The sequence below is a fragment of the Antrostomus carolinensis genome, unplaced genomic scaffold, assembly GCF_000700745.2.
Source record: "Antrostomus carolinensis isolate BGI_N321 unplaced genomic scaffold, ASM70074v2 scaffold5943, whole genome shotgun sequence".
NCBI classification, from domain to species: Eukaryota; Metazoa; Chordata; class Aves; order Caprimulgiformes; family Caprimulgidae; genus Antrostomus; species Antrostomus carolinensis.
Window position 1 is genome coordinate 58,104 of NW_010305769.1, and position 16,569 is coordinate 74,672.

The following is a 16,569-nucleotide window of genomic DNA, read 5'->3' on the forward strand; positions in this document are numbered from 1 at the left end:
ATGAATCAAACAACCTGAAAGAATTTCGTTGCAGTCTCTTCCACACTTAAATTACTGCAATCAAATGAATATGGTGGGGTTTTTTTTAAACCTCTTTGAAGTACCAGCAGGTATTAGTTGATAAACTGAATATTAAAATTTAAGAACCTTATTAACAGAGGTTAAAAGCAAAAAGAAAGGCAATTCCATTTTTAATAAAACCAGATATATAGATATCGCAGTCAACAGCAAGCAGATGAATCTTTCTCCCACCCTCACACACACACACAAAAAAATAAAAATTTAAAAAATCTGCTTGTCAGAGCTCAAGAAAGTGCAGTTTTATTTGACATTTCAATAAGTGGAACACAGCATTACAAATCCATCTAACTTTACTGAAACAATTATTGAAATTCGTACCTTCAGGCCATGTATGTTCCGTTTCCCAGGAGGCTTGCAGGCTGAAACAGTAATTGACTAAATTGTAGAACACATCAGGGCCATTTACAAATTTGCTCAAAATGAATCTTTTAAAAAGAAATGAGGGTGACACCAAAATTAGCAGAGAGAAATGATTGAAAAGTGCCTCACAAGACCCAGAGTGGGAATTATGAAGCAGGATTTTTAACTTGCAGGAGTGAGCATTTATAAATGCTAAGAGCTTTCTGACACCATGTAATATAAATTCTAATTTCTGCTTAAAACACATCAAAATCAAGAGAACTGTTGGCTTAAATTATCCAATTTATTTTGTAATTCAAATTAAAATCTTATGTCACTATATTTTCACACGCTGTATTTTTTTTCCTGGCATTTAACAGAAATATTTGCAAGCTGTATTTTAAAGGAATCAGCTGCCACACGTCATGAATCAGTCACATTGTCAAACGCAGACGGTTTGTGTTAAACGCGGAAAAAAACACGTCAGGGGCAACAGCAGCGAGTCTCAAAAAACCAAACAGTGGGTAAATGCAATACAAAAAGCCACATTTTGGACACAGATGTACACAAGTGGCACCTCATGATGATCTCTAGGTTTACAGAGGGACATACTGCTTGAGGAGAAAGGATTTTCCTGAAGTCTCTCCAACTATATATTGCCTCGTTCTTCCAGTCGGTGGATGTGCTTTTTTTTCAAGTGTTAAAGCCATAAAGGCTTCTAGCTACATGTTACAGACAGTTCCCATTTTAAAACTACAGTGCCCTACAAATTGTATGTTAAAGGGCCTGTCACTTTTGATTGATTGTCTGAGGAGGGATGAATTTGATTTTTCTCTTTCTCGGATGCACATGTATTTCACTTCCATTTTTGACAGCAGGAAACAGAACTATTTATTAGTCAGAAGGACACAGATGATAGTTATTAAACACATCAGTTAGGGGCAGGCCATGTGCCTTTAAATGACATTAGAAATTACCACGTGCATCTTAAAGAAGAAAAATATTATGATACCGTGGGCATTAAAAAAAAAACAACCCAAAACAAACAGAAAACAATAAACTATTCTAAAATACATACATTATATTTTTTCCAGTAGATTAAAATCAATATTTTGAACAAGATATTAAAAGAATAATATTTTTTATGATACATATTTGAATGGTATACTCACCTTGCATTCCACAGATGGGATATATATATATATGACATAGGATATATATATATATATATATGTGTGTGTGTGCACACACACTCTTGTTTATGTATATGCACACACAGAAGTTTATTTTCAGTATTAAAAAAAAGAACTCTGGCACCTACTACCTAGACAACAACAATGCATTTTTTAAAAAAACAGACAAAATACTCATTTTTCCCCTTTGAGACTTTTAAATTCTCAAATGAATACAGCACAGCCAAGGAAACACAGGATGGCACGTGGACATTTACTACTGGTAGGCTTTATGGAAGACATGAATTTTTGGAAGCTGACTGGAGCCAGCAACTGGAAGGCTTCCTCAGAAGTAAGAGAGGCAAAAAGGGAAAAGAACTCAAAGGATTAGAAAGGGAGAACCTTGAATTACAGGCAGAAAAGTTGAATATTACTGATGGGGCTTGAAACTGCAGAATGTAGAGAGACAGGGCCAAAAGGGCATGAAAGAAAAGTGCTTGTGCTAAAATTTGGGATATTCATCAGAGAGGCAGGACTAGAACTTTAAATGCCAGAAGACAGAAAAAAAAATAATGCAGGAAAGTACATTTTGTTGAATATTGCAGCAGAACTTTGAGGCAGTCTGGGTATGAAGGGAGCACAAGGTAGTTTTAAAGCTGTAACCCAGAAATAAGAGATCTTTTAAGAAGGTGATTTAGGAAGATGAAACAATTTATAGAGTAAGGGGCAAGCCACCTATGAGGAAATGCCCAGTAGACACATGCACAGTTGAGCCAATGGTGAAAATGTGGAAATAATACATGGGGATCATATCCTCAGCAGCATGGAGATGAATTCTGAGTCTGTACAGTCGAAGAAGATTATCCTTGGATGTAAAGGAAATTAAAAAAAAAAGAAGAAAGGAGAAGGAATTTTGGCTGGTTCTTCAGGAATGACCCAAAAGGAGACTCTAAAAGAAGGTGAAGTTTGATTTGTAACCTCAAAACATCCCTTTAAACACTCAGGCATGCCAGCTACTGAGCATCTCCTGCCACAACTTCCTCCAGTGGTTTGCTTAATGGGAAATATAGCTAATCACTTGGTGTTTCCAAGAAGGGCTTCCCAATTGGGACCATCCACTATACTAGTTTCTCCAAGCCACATGACAGCCTGGCATGTTCTTTCTTGCAAGTGGTGGTCAGTGTTTTTAGGGTGTAAGTCTGCAATTAAATGGCCTGCTAGAGAAAGAGACAAGTTCAGGAGAAAGGCTGAGCCCCTCGCACCGCAGCCTGGGAAGAGGGAAGGCAGCTTGTCCCTGTGCTCGTCTCACAAGGAGGCATTTCGACTGCTGATTGCTCTGGAGTCCTGGAGCTCAAATATCTGGAGTCCCAACTCTCAATCAGATCCTGCTAGCCTGAGCCATAAAAAAAATAATAATAATAATAAAAAAAATCTCTGTATTCCCCTTGAATCCAAGTCTCTTTATGCATAGGAGCTACTGAAATACCAGGAAACCCAGCCTCCTTTTGAGACCTTATTAGCATGTGTTTGAGAAAGCTGTTGGTTAATTGCCCAATCCAAACTTCAGAGAGTTGTAAGTAATGGAAGTCTAGAATGTTTAATTGGGAAACTCATAGTATGATTATTTGTATAATATCAGTTAAGTGAGAAGAGTTTAATTTTTAATTATTTCAATTAATTTATTGCTGGGAGATTTACTTGGAGAATTTAAACCTTATCTGTTTCATCAATTAAGAATCAGAGATTCAAAGACTGGATAGCGAGAGCATCTGAATGAATCAGCGGAATTATGTAATGTATTAAGTCTTATTTTAACCATTATCTGAATTCAGAGAGAGAGAGAGAGAGGTGTGTTCCCAAAAATCTAACTCACTGTCTACAGATTTTTATTCAGGATGACCTATTTTTTAATTGCCTTAGACCACATAATTGATTACATCTTTCCCTGTTCAGAACTATTAAAGTACCAGCGAACATTTTGATACCACTAAGTGCCCAAATCTCAAATAAAATGTCACGCACAGAGCTTCTGTGACAGACATGTTCCCAGTTTCAAAATTAACAATGACAGTCACATTCCCCAAGTCTGTTAGATTGACTAATGATATTAAAAAGATCTAACAAAACCCAATTTTCCTAAGTATCCAAAAATTAAGTTATTCATCTGCTTTGGTTTGAATACATGCAGAACCATCACCAATGAGTTTTTTAAATGTACATAAATATGTACTATGCAAACCAAATCTTGTTAGTCTAATTTACTCCAGTAAATTAGCTATTTTATATGCAATAAATGTAGTTTTCACTACACTCCCCACAATAATGAATTCTTCTATCCAAATTAAGAGGTAAACATCATGTTACATGCATTTAAACCTCCCAAAAACATAACTGTTGATGAAACAGTTTACTGATATCATCATTGTTGATTAGAATTTGGTAAGCATTACCTCTTGGATATATCTGTAGAGGCTCTGTTAACTGTCCATTTACTTGCTGTTCCATTACAGTGGAGTAATACTGCAAAGAGATTAAAGAAAGAGATTACTCAGTAACGTATGAATAGTAGTAACAGCACTTATGGTTTGTTTAATTCAGTGTATTTATTTTTTTTTTCATTGCTATATTACATATCAGCCTTTAGAATGCTTTCTTACTATTTGTAATGTTCACATAATAAAGTGGCACAGAGGAAGATGAGCTAGAGGCTGTGATGCCCAGCACAGGGATCTGTTTTGGCTCAGCTAAGCAAATTTCAGGCTCACCTGAAACCTGGAAATGCTTCAGAAGAGTGAGCAAATGAAACATTTACAGCAAACACAGCAGTTGCCACACCTGGAGAAGCTGAGAAAACCAGTCAAATGTGGAAACAAAGAAACACTGTAAATATAGTCAAAAACCGTGCAATTAGGAAAATTCCAAGGGAGAAAAGAAGCTGGAAACTATCCAAGAATTTACAGTGATGAAACACAGTCAGGGCAGTCGGGGCCACAACCCACATAAGTGGAGATGCTGTGCATTCCCTTGGTGTACAAATTCAATGCACAGCAGGGTTTGCAGAACAGCGTTACTGGAAAACCACTGCAGCCGTACCGAGAGCTCGGGCACTGCAGGGACTGCCAGGAGCGACCTAGGGGGGAAGGTTATTGCTAAAGAAAGGTGAAGAATGGACAAAAAGATGCAGAAGTAGCTGAGAACATCAAGACTCAAGAAGATGGAAAATAGCTGATGTGGAATGAAGAAGCCAGAGAAGTGGCACAAAGATGAAGAGTGGCACTAAGTGAAGAAATAAACATTTGGATTAAATAAATCAAAATCTTTATTAGCCTTTCATAATCGACCCTCACTCCTGAGGAGGAGTAAACACTCACCAGACAGGCCACTGAACATCACAATCAGACAATCCTGGGGCAGGAGACAGACCTTGCTACGAGTTTACTATCTCTAACCCACACATCTCTCATCACGACGTGTTAAATATTGAAAGCACATCACAAAGCACGTTCCTTTTGCAATTGTCGAACATCTTTGAAGCAAGCACGCTGGCTGTTGGCCAGATCTTCATGGCATAAATCAGTGTAGCTCCACTGACTTTCATGCTAATTCTCACCAGCTGAGTGTGGTCTAAGACTTCAGCATGTCACTGTTACCAGTGTTTTGTGATACTATTACTCAAACTGGCAAGAATGGATGTCAACAAGAAAGAAAATAATTCGAAGTCTCTGTGGAATCAAACACATGTATTTCACTCACACCAACGGTTTCCCATAACACACACATTTTTTTTACTTACTCAACTTAAAAAAGACAAAATTTATTAATTACCTAATGTTACAAAACCTTTTTCTTTCCTCTTACAATGGGTTTAAACGTGAACTCTAGTAAACAAATGTTAGATGGACACCAAAGTCAATTTCTGTGCAGAACTTTTTCAGTGCTTCTGTTTTTCACATTCAACGTCAAGAAATGGGAAGAAATTTCCTTTTTGGGAAAAAACTGTGATAAAGAAAATTGCCGAGGGTTTAAGGATCCATCCAGCCCCACCTCCTGTGGGTACATCTAGTACAATGCTTGCTGCTAAAAGCATTTCCCTCACTGAAATCTGAACACAAGATTTTTGAGAGGGGCATCTCATTCATATCAGTGTACAAACATATAAATCCACATCTGAAATAACTGTGTGACACGTGCTTTCGCTGTGCTTATACAGAACAAAGCTATTTTGAAATGATCAAAAGGTGTTTCAGGAGTCAGGCCTACCCCATAGACTTATTTTCTATTGGGAAGGGGAGGGGTCATGAATAATATGCCAAGTCTTCTTTCCACGTCCCCATTTCCCTTCACAAAAATGTGTTACTGGTACCTAATAGTTATGGAGCTGCAAAAGAATCTCCTGCTCCACTGGTGGATAAAATTCCAGGTTGGATGAAGCTTTGAGCAACATGGTCTAGTGGAAGGTGTCCCTGCTGCTGGCAGGGGGGTTGGGACTGGATGAGCTTTCAGGTCCCTTCCAACCCAAACCAGTCTGGGGTTCTGTGAAAATTGTTTAAGAAAAACAAACTTTTTAATTATCATTTTACTAGTGGCATTCTATGACTTGAAGACATACATATACACAGTATAAGCATATATGACATATTCTCAATAATAATAATAATAATAATAATAATAATAATAAGGACTGTTTCCTACCCCCCCCCAAAAAAAAACAGAGGAAGAGAGAGGGGAGAAATCTAAAATAATAATAACAATAATAATAATAATAATAATAATAATAATAATAATAATAATAATAATAATAATAATAAACCTACATGGGACTGTTTCCTACCCCCCCCCAAAAAAAAACAGAGGAAGAGAGAGGGGAGAAAAACATGGCCCTCTCCATTACTCAAACAGTGATGACAAGTAAATGAAATATCAATCATGTAAGCTGTCAACCTTTTGGGACAGCAATAACTGTTAACAAGTAGTCTGGAAAAATTGTCTGAAAATGACTTGTCCTCCACACTTGAGCATTTGAGGTTTCCATGGAAAATTAAGATGCCAGTGGCTATTTGGAACATTGTTCAGGTATTCTTTTTAATGGAAAATTTGCCAGTTATTGATCCAGAGCATGTACCCCTTGCTTTCAGAAAGCTGCAAGCAACGTTCCAATCAGTGGCTGTCAAAAAAATTACTGCCTTTTTATACCGATACAAGACAACAGCTAAAGTGCAACCCTGCTGCTACTCAATATCTGTCTTTAATTAACCACAATGCACAACAGAAAAATAATTCTATTTACCATTCAACAATATCTGAATAACCATAATACCAAGTATTTTTGCATACTCAAGTAAATCCAGAACTGCCTGAAATCACTTACTGTCAAATTCAGAAATCAAAGACCCTAAGGATAAGAGGTCAAACATGATCCAAAACATCTTCCTCAATTATAGTGTCATACCTGCACAGAAGAGATCTGTATTCTCAGGGATTTATTTTTTGGTTCTTAAACTGAAAGAAAATCCTTCACTTTGGGTTTGGAGAATACTAGCAAAACTGGAGGCAAACTGAACCATCTCAAAATTCCTAGAAATATTTTAGCAGCTGTTCAACCTTTCAAATATTTGTTGCAGGCCTGAAAATACTCCAAAATTAGTATTTTTCTTCCCTAGTATATTCTTCAAGATTACAGTAGACTCATTCCTTTTCCTGTAGGCTAAGAACATTTTTTTTCTTATAAACATATCCCAAAATGACATCTATAGGATGTTAGAAAGTTCAATCATCAGTGCAACACTCAAATAGAAAACTAGTTTAAACCAAAGGGAAAATTTTCAGAGAAGAAAAGCTGCTGAAGTGGAAAGAAGTCATTTACAGACATCCCATAATTTTTAAGGGAAAGCAGAGAGTTGAACAATCATAATTCTAATGTACTGAAACTTTAACAGTAAGCTTGGAAGCATAGCAAAAAGATGACCTTACAAAGACATGATTAATCTTAAGTCTGTGCCAGGAAAATTCAAGTTTTCCAGTTTAACAGCAAAAATGGCAGGAAGTTTTTAAAGGGAAATAAATAAATAAATAAAATCAAGAAACACGAGTTAAAAATTAACTGCAAGGGTTGTCAAGCACTGGAACAGGCTGCCCAGGGAAGCGCTGGAGTCACCATCCCTGGAGGGATTTAAAAGATGTGTAGATGTGGCGCCTAGGGACACAGTTTAGTGGTGGATTCAGTCTTGTTGGGTTTATGGTTGGACTCGATGATCTTAAAGGTCTTTTCCAACCAAAATGATTCTGTGATTCTATTCTACATGGTTTTCCCAAACACAAGAGAATATGTGCCCAAAAGTGATCCATCAAGCAGAGACTCAGGCAAGATGCAAGTGATCCACAGCACGTCCCTGCAATGGGGAACTGATGAGGAGGATTAAACTGAACCAAGTCATCAAATCCCACCAAAGCCACCTACAAATGGTACCAAACAGGGCTTGTTTCTGATACGGGCCACGTTAAGGCCATTAATATAGTGAGAAGTGCACTTTATAAGGAACCAGGATTCCATCTGGCTTAGACAGAAAACACCCATTTGTTATTTTCTTCCTTATCAAGTTAATTTGAAAGGAAATGTGAAATGATTTTTCTCCCCCCCCACTTACATCTGCAACATGAAAGATACACTGCAGCTATACTCAAATTATTCCTTTTCAATAAGTAACTGCATACTTCATTTCTGTAGACAGATTTTATATTTATAGGTATCTAGACAGAGATTTTACACATCCATGTATATAAAGGCACACAGAGACACACATATATCATATTAAAAACCAGAAAATACGTCTTTAAATCCTTTATGAACATTGAGCCTGCAGCTACAATGAAACTCTTCTGTTAGGAGGGGTGAAACAGTCTCCAGATGAAAGTAGATTTTGAAAAATTTTTAGAGCCCAGGGGTTCATTTTTAATGAGCCGTTACTTTAAGTACTGCATAAAAAATACAAGAAATTGATAGTCCATTTAGTCTGCACTATACCTAATGCAAAAGTCATTAAGATATATTATTCTTAATGTTTATGATACGACCAGTAAATGTACAAGTCTTTTTTTTTAAAAAAAAGTCAAGTATATCCATATATCTCATGTGACAGAGTTTTTAAACACCTACACTTAATACAGGAGTACTAGACTGTTAATACAGGAGTACTAGACTGTTAATACAGGAATATTAGACTGTTAATACAGGAATATTGTACGGTGAACACTGCAGCTTACATTCACACTTTGATACAAGCAAAAATACACAAACAAACGGAAAAATGTGAAAAAAAATAGCATTTGTTTTACTATACCTACATAGGATAGCATGGCTTTCATTTCTTCATCGCTTCTAACAGTAATCCGATCACCATCCTCATCTTCATCTAACAAAGAAATGCATTACATTCATGAACGAGAGAAGAAGGATATTTACAATTTTAATATGTAAGGATTTTACTGAGACTTTTAGAAGCAAATAAAAACATGAAGAATGTATAAGCCAATTACAAAGGTAACCAGGTACTCTGAAATAATAACGACTCCAAACATGACTTAACAAAGTCTAGAACTACATCTAAAAAAGCAGCATGAACAAAGTGCTCAAAACTTTGCTCTCAACAGTTCTTTTACTGCCAGAACCTCTCCAGAAGCTGAGTGCCTGACACATGATGTAAAACCCCTCACTGAAACCCATCAAGGTGTTCTTCTGACACAGCAAATGGAAAGTACAGTTTCCAAGTGTGCTTCGATCTTCCCAGATGGGAGTTCAGTTTTGGCAGTTTCTTTCATCAGAAGTTAATTACTACAATTAAAAAAAACCAACCAAACAACCAAACAAAAAAACCCCAAAGAAATCATAGAATGGTTTGGGTTGGAAGGGACCTTAAAGCTCATCCAGTTCCAACCCCCCTGCCAGCAGCAGGGACACCTTCCGCTAGACCAGGTTGCTCAAAGCCTCATCCAACCTGGCCGAGAACACTTCCAGGGAGGAGCAGCCACAGCTTCTCTGGACAACCTGGGACACTGGCTCACCACCCTCACACCAAACAATTTCTTCCTCACATCTCAGCTCCATCTCCCCTCTGACACTTTCAAGCCATCACCCCTTGTTCTCTCACTCCCTGCCCTTGTAAAAAGTCCCTCCCCAGCCTTCCTGGAGCCCCTTCAGGTACTGGAAATAAAGAAAAAATAAAAACATTGAAATGGTTTCCCTCCCTCTAAAACTTTCTAGTCTTACTGCCAACCCTACCTCAACTCACCTGCCGTATGCTCAGTTCCTCCCACCCCTCTCTCCCCATCCCTGTTACAAAGGCACCTCTGCATCTTCCACGACACAGCGACGCCGACTTACAAACCCCAACGTGCAAGCAGACACAATTCTGTGAAGTTTATATAGAGAGATTTAGATGCAGACACAAGTTTGTGAGCAAGCAAAAGCAGTCCGTGGTTTTATTCACAGGGCAGTTGTGGGTGAAAGGAGGCACAAGCAGCATCACCAGGCAGTGATGGTTTTGTGATGATGGCTTGGGCACAACCACAAACACGCAGACAAGGCATTTCTGGTGTAAGGAAAGAGGCTGATGGAGAAACAGAACCCAAGGAAAGGGAGCAAGATTCAGAGAGGCTCCAGCAGAGCAAGGCTTTCAGAAAGAATTATAAATATGAAGATGTGAAGGAAGAATAGACTTTGCAAAGACATATGGTGGGATTCAGCAGGTGCAGATTTACCAGGGGGCTCAATCCCCTCCCATCAGCACCAGCTGGTGCAACAACACGCTCCAGTGTCACAGTTGCTGAGATGTCCCGTGCGGTTCCTTCGCTCTGACAAGAGCTCTCCTGCCCTGGGCCTCGTGAAAAGTCCGTACACTTTCACTGATGGGAGAGCTGCACCAGTCATCACATGAAGGGAACAGAGCCCTCCCCTCCAAATCAGTTACTAACATGGTAATTTCTTTTTATTCCTCTAGCTTTGGGGGAGAAGGGAGGGGTTAATGATCTGTCTCCAATTTTTGCCTGCTGCAATTTAAATATCTTCCTTAAATACTTACTAACAAAAGAAAACAAAAAAAACCCCAAAACCCAGTCTTACATTTGTTTATTCCCTTTGGACAGGGAGCTCTTTGAAAATAAACCAACAATGAAACATCCAACTGATACCAAAGAATGGCTGATAAATCCACACACCTTTATGGCCCCAAAATCTCAATTGTGGGGAATCTCAAACATGTGGGTCCATTTAGGTTGGGATATTTAAAAGGCCTGAGACACCCACCTCTTCCCAAAAGCTGATGGGGCTCAGTGGGTCAAGACACAACCACACACATGGGGATGGACAGATGAAAACAATTCTGTCCAAGAAACCAAGGAGCAACATACACAGCATAGAATCATAGAATGGTTTGGGTTGGAAGGGACCTTCAAGCTCATCCAGTCCCAACCCCCCTGCCATCAGCAGGGACACCTTCCACTAGACCAGGTTGCTCAAAGCCTCATCCAGCCTGGCCTTAAACACTTCCAGGGAGGGGGCACCTACAACTTCCTTGGGCAACCTATTGAACACCAAAAGGTGAGGAGATGGAGATGACCAAGTGCATTTATACGGCTTCAGGACTGGAGCAGGTTTGCTGCTGATCAGCCCAGGATGCAAGGAGAGGCTGGGGCAGTCTGTCTGTCTGTCCCCATCTCTACAGACGTGCTCTGATCCATGTGCTCCCTGCAATCACAGCTCCTGCGTGTTACGTCAGCATAAAAACGTGACATTACGTCCCTGGATGAAAACTACTTTTGCTCCTCATTTTGCAAAGAATGTAGTGACAGATCTGAGTCAATAAATTAAAATTGCTTGAGAAAGAGCTTGTTCATTTTGCCTCTGAAAACCTAGCAGGTAATTCTGAGGCTGTAATGGAAAAAGCAAAACAATGCAGAAGAGAGAGCAAAATAAAAATAATAAGAAAAAAAAGTAACATAAAATCCTTAGAATTACACTTAAAAAAAATGTACTGGAAGAGAGCTCTGGGACGCTAGGAACATGAAAGCTGGGAGAGGAATGAGACAGCACAGCCACGTCCTACAAGAGCCTTGTCTCATGGAAATTTAACTGGTGAACTGCCAGATTGCTAAAGCTACTTGCTAGGGTTACCAGCCTGCAGCGAACGAGTCATGAATGATGAAAAGATTAAGAAGAATTAGTGAGTTGAAACTGAACGCTTCCTTGCCTGGAAACATTTTAGGCAGAAAGGAGGAGGAGTTGTAAAACAGCTACCTGGCCCAAACCCAAGTCCCAGATGCAGCGTCTAACGGAGTAAGAACGGCTGAAGAAGCAGCTGTTGGAAGAGTGAACACAATCAAAGCCATGCATCAATAAGCAGGGATCAGAGTAAAATGCAGAAGAGGGGAAACATATGACAGAGAGAGATGAATATATGGAGATAAACGGTGTTAAACAGACCTGGCTTGAGGGAACAGAATGAGCTGGGCTCACTAAAAAAAACTTTAAAAAGCTGGAAGACTCTTAGAGCCCACTTGCAACATGTTTATTTTAAAATAAAATAAAATAAAATAAACCACCACATATTATTCATTGCAAATAATTAAGACATTAACTCTGAAGTTCTCAGAACTGCAAAATTCCTGATGGTGGTACAAAGCGAATAAATTAAAAATATGTTGATGAAAAGGCAGAAAATATTACCTGGCATTAAAAAAGACAAATCTAAAATAGGCAGTCAATGCCTGTAAAGAGCTAAACCAGAAAAAAAATAATACTTCTTGTATCTGTTCAGAGATCCTTTGTCACCCTATCATGACATTTAAATGGGCACAACCCAAAAAACTAGCTAGATAGGACACATGGGTTCAGAAAGATTTCCAGGCTTCTCTACTTGCCTAGAGCACAGCAATACGATTTTCCAGCACATTAGGGAAGCAGAAGTAGAACCAACAAAGCCTACGTACTGGCTGGATTTTGCTAATGTCACTTAAAATGGAGGAAGAAATCCTCACAAGATACCAAACAGAACGCAGCAGATGGTAAACAAATATTCTGAAGCAATCTTCACAAAATCTGCAGTGTGTCACAAATACACAAAATGGCAGAGTTTGGATAAAAGGATCATAACAGGCCATATGTTGTTAGTGATTTTATTTGTAGGGCTGTGGAATACAATGGTGAAATCCACATAAAGGTCCAACAGTAGGAGAAGTACAGCCCCAGGTAGGAGCTGCGATGGATGGATGGATGGATGGAACGCTGGAGATAACAATAACTAAACAAAGAGTAGAGGAGCCTGCACCGGGTGGTAATTATCCACATCTGAAGAAGCAATGAAGCAGGTGAGAATGAAGCTGAAGCTGGTGAAATCTAAGCAGTTGAGATGGAAAAAGTAACCAGAAACCCCAGGAAAATCGATATACATAACATATTTTAGATGCCAGTTAAATGGCAGGGGAAATGGTTTTGTGCAGATGTAAATTACAGACTAGAGACATGAACTGAAAGCACAGAAGCAGATGTTAGAAGACACAACGAAATAAGTATTTCCAGGAAAGTTCTACACATGGTACCATTAATATGGGCTACTGCCCTGATTGCAGCGACTGCTACTGGTGCATGAAGTTCAAACAAAGCTAATTTGTGATGTGGGAAGTGTGTAAAAAAATATTAACAAATCATAAAAATAAAAAAAATAATATCAAGGTCTAGGGCCTGGTTTTGCTCAGGTCTCTTTAGAAAGTCTTGTTTTAAAAAGCAGGGCAGGAGAAATGTCATGGCTACAGAGAAAGAACACCTCCATTCTTAAGTTTCTGGCATTTGAGGAGGGGGAAAAAAAAATATATGAAAAGAAAAATAAAAAGCACTAAATAGTACTTGAAAGATCATAAAACAATATTTCCTTTATCTACATGTAGAATTATCCATAAAGCTCTAAAAAGGGAAGAAATGGTATTAAGAATGCAAGGAACTACCTAGTCATATCTGCTCTCTCACCTTCAGCATCACTACCTTACTCACAGAATACTTCTAATCCCCTCCAGTTCCCGCTTGCTATTAACCACAGAATTAGACATAAAAATAATATAATAAACATTAAAAGGGAATAGCAGGAGCCCTCTTCACTTAGAAGAAAACTCTAGCTCAGTGTCTTATCCCCTAAGACACAGATGTTTGACTCCACTCTGCAGCTTATTGCTCTCCAGATAGGACAATCCCCCCAGAATCCCTCCAAAAAATAAAAATAAACAGGGTTCAAAGAACAGAGCTGGGATATTAGCAGATAGAGGTCTAAATCTGCATTAACATACTCGCTGAGAGCTTTCCTCACTCAGTGAAAGCATAATATAACCACCTTTCATGAGTCAGGGACAACCCCAGCCTGCAGCTTGCTCAGATCCTACACACAAGTTCTTTTTCTCAGCTTCTCAACCAGACCCACATGACCTTTTAGAAATTCTTACTGCTGCCTCAGCCTACGCAGGGGCCATCGTCCTTCAGGAGCTGGCGCTGAGTAGCTACTCACACCTCCTGCTCTCACAAAGGAGATGGAGGAGATGATGAATTTAGCTGGAGCCTAGCAGAAGGAAAAGAAAGGAAAACTAAACCCACAGCATTCCTCCTAGCAAAAACCAGATGTCTGTTCCAGTGAAAGGAAACATTAATTTCAACTGCTGCTATATTTGGTATAAAATCTGTATATTGTATCATATTTCTGTAAAAGCTGCTGCTCTTTTGGTTTCTTCTAATGGAGGATTAACATTTTAAACTTAGACCTACAGGTACTTTATACTTCTCATTTAATTCAAGTAATATAATTGCAGTGAGGAGTAAGAGCACGGTAAGGTCACACTGGTAATTAAAGCTATATTGTAGAAATATGCTCATTCAAGATATGATTAAATAATAAAATATTGCTTAGTTCAGTATCATCATTAAACTTGCATTAATGCATAAATATTTAACTGTAATGGATAATGAACATAAACATTTTTTATTTAAAAAAATGACAGCTCTATAATGTGACAAAGGAGACAGTTGATACAAGTCGTACTCACACTCAAACGCTGTTGTCGTTGCATCCGGCAAAACTTGACCGATGACATCCTAAAACGTAAAGGAGAAGGAGCTATATATCAAACGGGAAATGCTGGAGATGATTCACAGTAAATCACTTTAATTGGTCCCCAGCTGCAGGCTGAAAGTCCTGCTGCTCACCACTGCCCCCAAAATTACAAACTTTTTAGTGCACAACACAAATCAGTACAACACAAATCAGTACCCAAACCAGTACCTGAAGGGGCTACAAGAAAGCTGGGGAAGGACTTTTCATAAGGGCAGCTAATGACAAAACAAGGGGAAATGGGTTTAAACTGAAAGAGGGGAGGTTTAGATGAGATATTAGGAAGAAGTTCTTCACTGTGAGGGTGGTCAGACACTGGCCCAGGTTGCCCAGAGAAGCTGTGGCTGCTCCTCCCTGGAAGTGTTCTCGGCCAGGTTGGATGAGGCTTTGAGCAACCTGGTCTAGTGGAAGGTGTCCCTGCTGCTGGCAGGGGGGTTGGGACTGGATGAGCTTGAAGGTCCCTTCCAACCCAAACCATTCTATGATTCTGTGAAATCACGGTGCTCTTCTTCAAGTTACCTTGAGGAAAACTGTTTTGTTTTTAATAACTCAATCACAATTGCAAACAAGTCAGTGTGGTCTGTTCTTGTAGTTTAAAGAATCGATTTTTTCCTGTAGTTTATACAAAAACATACATTTAAGTGAATGAGGTAACTCAAAGACAGAGGTTTATAAATGGCTTTTTCCTTCAGAAATTTCCTCTCTCAGTCCTTTTGCTTTCATCACCCTGATTTCTCCTCTCCAGTTCCAAACAACTACCCTAGTCCTTCCTCCCATCACAAGGTAACCTCCTCACACGGCTCCATCTCCCATCCTGCCTGCAGCTCAGGCACAACAGGGTCACAAATAGCTCCAGGTGAGTTTTATTGCTGCCATCACGAATTAAAACAGTAGCTGTAAGACTGAAGTAATTGTTGTTGCTTTCACTCCAGAAGCACCTGGGGAAGTGGCAGGAACCAGCAGCTGCACCAAGATTATGTTCCTCAAGATGCTCTCCATGCCATGCAAGCCTGAAAGTTTGGAGAGCCCTTTGTCATTCTTAATTGGAATTTAAACTTCTTCAAAACTTGGTAGACAGATTCAAATACATTGGCTGCTGTGGAAGAAATAAGGTTAAAATACCCAAAGATGTGGAAGTACTAACCTAGAAGGCAACCTCCAGCCTTGGCACTAGGATGATGCCGTGTAATCCCTTCCTCAGGGGACGTGCAACTCATACACAAAATGTACAGCACCCCAGAATGGTCTGGATTGGAAAGGCCCTTCAAGATCATGGGGTCCAACCATGAACCCAACACTGACAAGTCCCTGACTAACCCATGTCCCTGAGCACTATGTCTACATGACTCTTCAATCCCTCCAGGGATGGGGACTCCACCACTGCCCTGGACAACCCCTTCCAATGCCTCAGAACCCTTGCAGCAAAGAAATTCTTCCTCACAGCCCATCTCAACTGCCCTGGCCACAACTGGAGCCCATTTCCTCTTGTCCTGGCCCTTGGGCCTTGGTTGAACAGACCCCCCCCCACCTCTCTCCACCCTCCTCCAAGGGACTTGCACAGAGCCACAAGGTCTCCCCTCAGCCTCCTTTTCTCCAGGCTCAACACCCCCAGTTCCCTCAGCCACAAGGGAACTCAGCACACTTGTGCTCCAGACCCTTCCCCAGCTCCGTTGCCCTTCTCTGGACACGCTCCAGCACCTCCATGTCCTTCTTGGAGTCAGGGGCCCAACACTGAACCCAGCACCCGAGCTGCGGCCTCACCAGTGCCCAGTGCAGGGGGAAGAGAACTTCCCTGGTCTTACTGGCCACACTGGTGCTGATCCAGGCCAGGATGCCCT

The 16,569-nt window shown here is 39.8% G+C and overlaps 1 protein-coding gene across 1 annotated transcript in view; it reads right to left on the bottom strand.

The window, feature by feature from the left end:
* MAP2K5 (mitogen-activated protein kinase kinase 5) overlaps positions 1-14,709 on the bottom strand; it is a gene marked incomplete at its 3' end in the record, with an annotated part of 67,838 nt that extends 53,129 nt beyond the window's left edge. The window contains exons 1-4 of the mRNA XM_010164874.1: positions 14,667-14,709; positions 8,934-9,001; positions 4,043-4,112; positions 400-440 (exon numbers count right to left, since the gene is read on the bottom strand). Coding sequence (XP_010163176.1) covers positions 400-440; positions 4,043-4,112; positions 8,934-8,954 — 132 coding nt within the window. The remainder of the gene's footprint in view (positions 1-399; positions 441-4,042; positions 4,113-8,933; positions 9,002-14,666) is intronic.
* Positions 14,710-16,569: the final 1,860 nt, after the last annotated feature.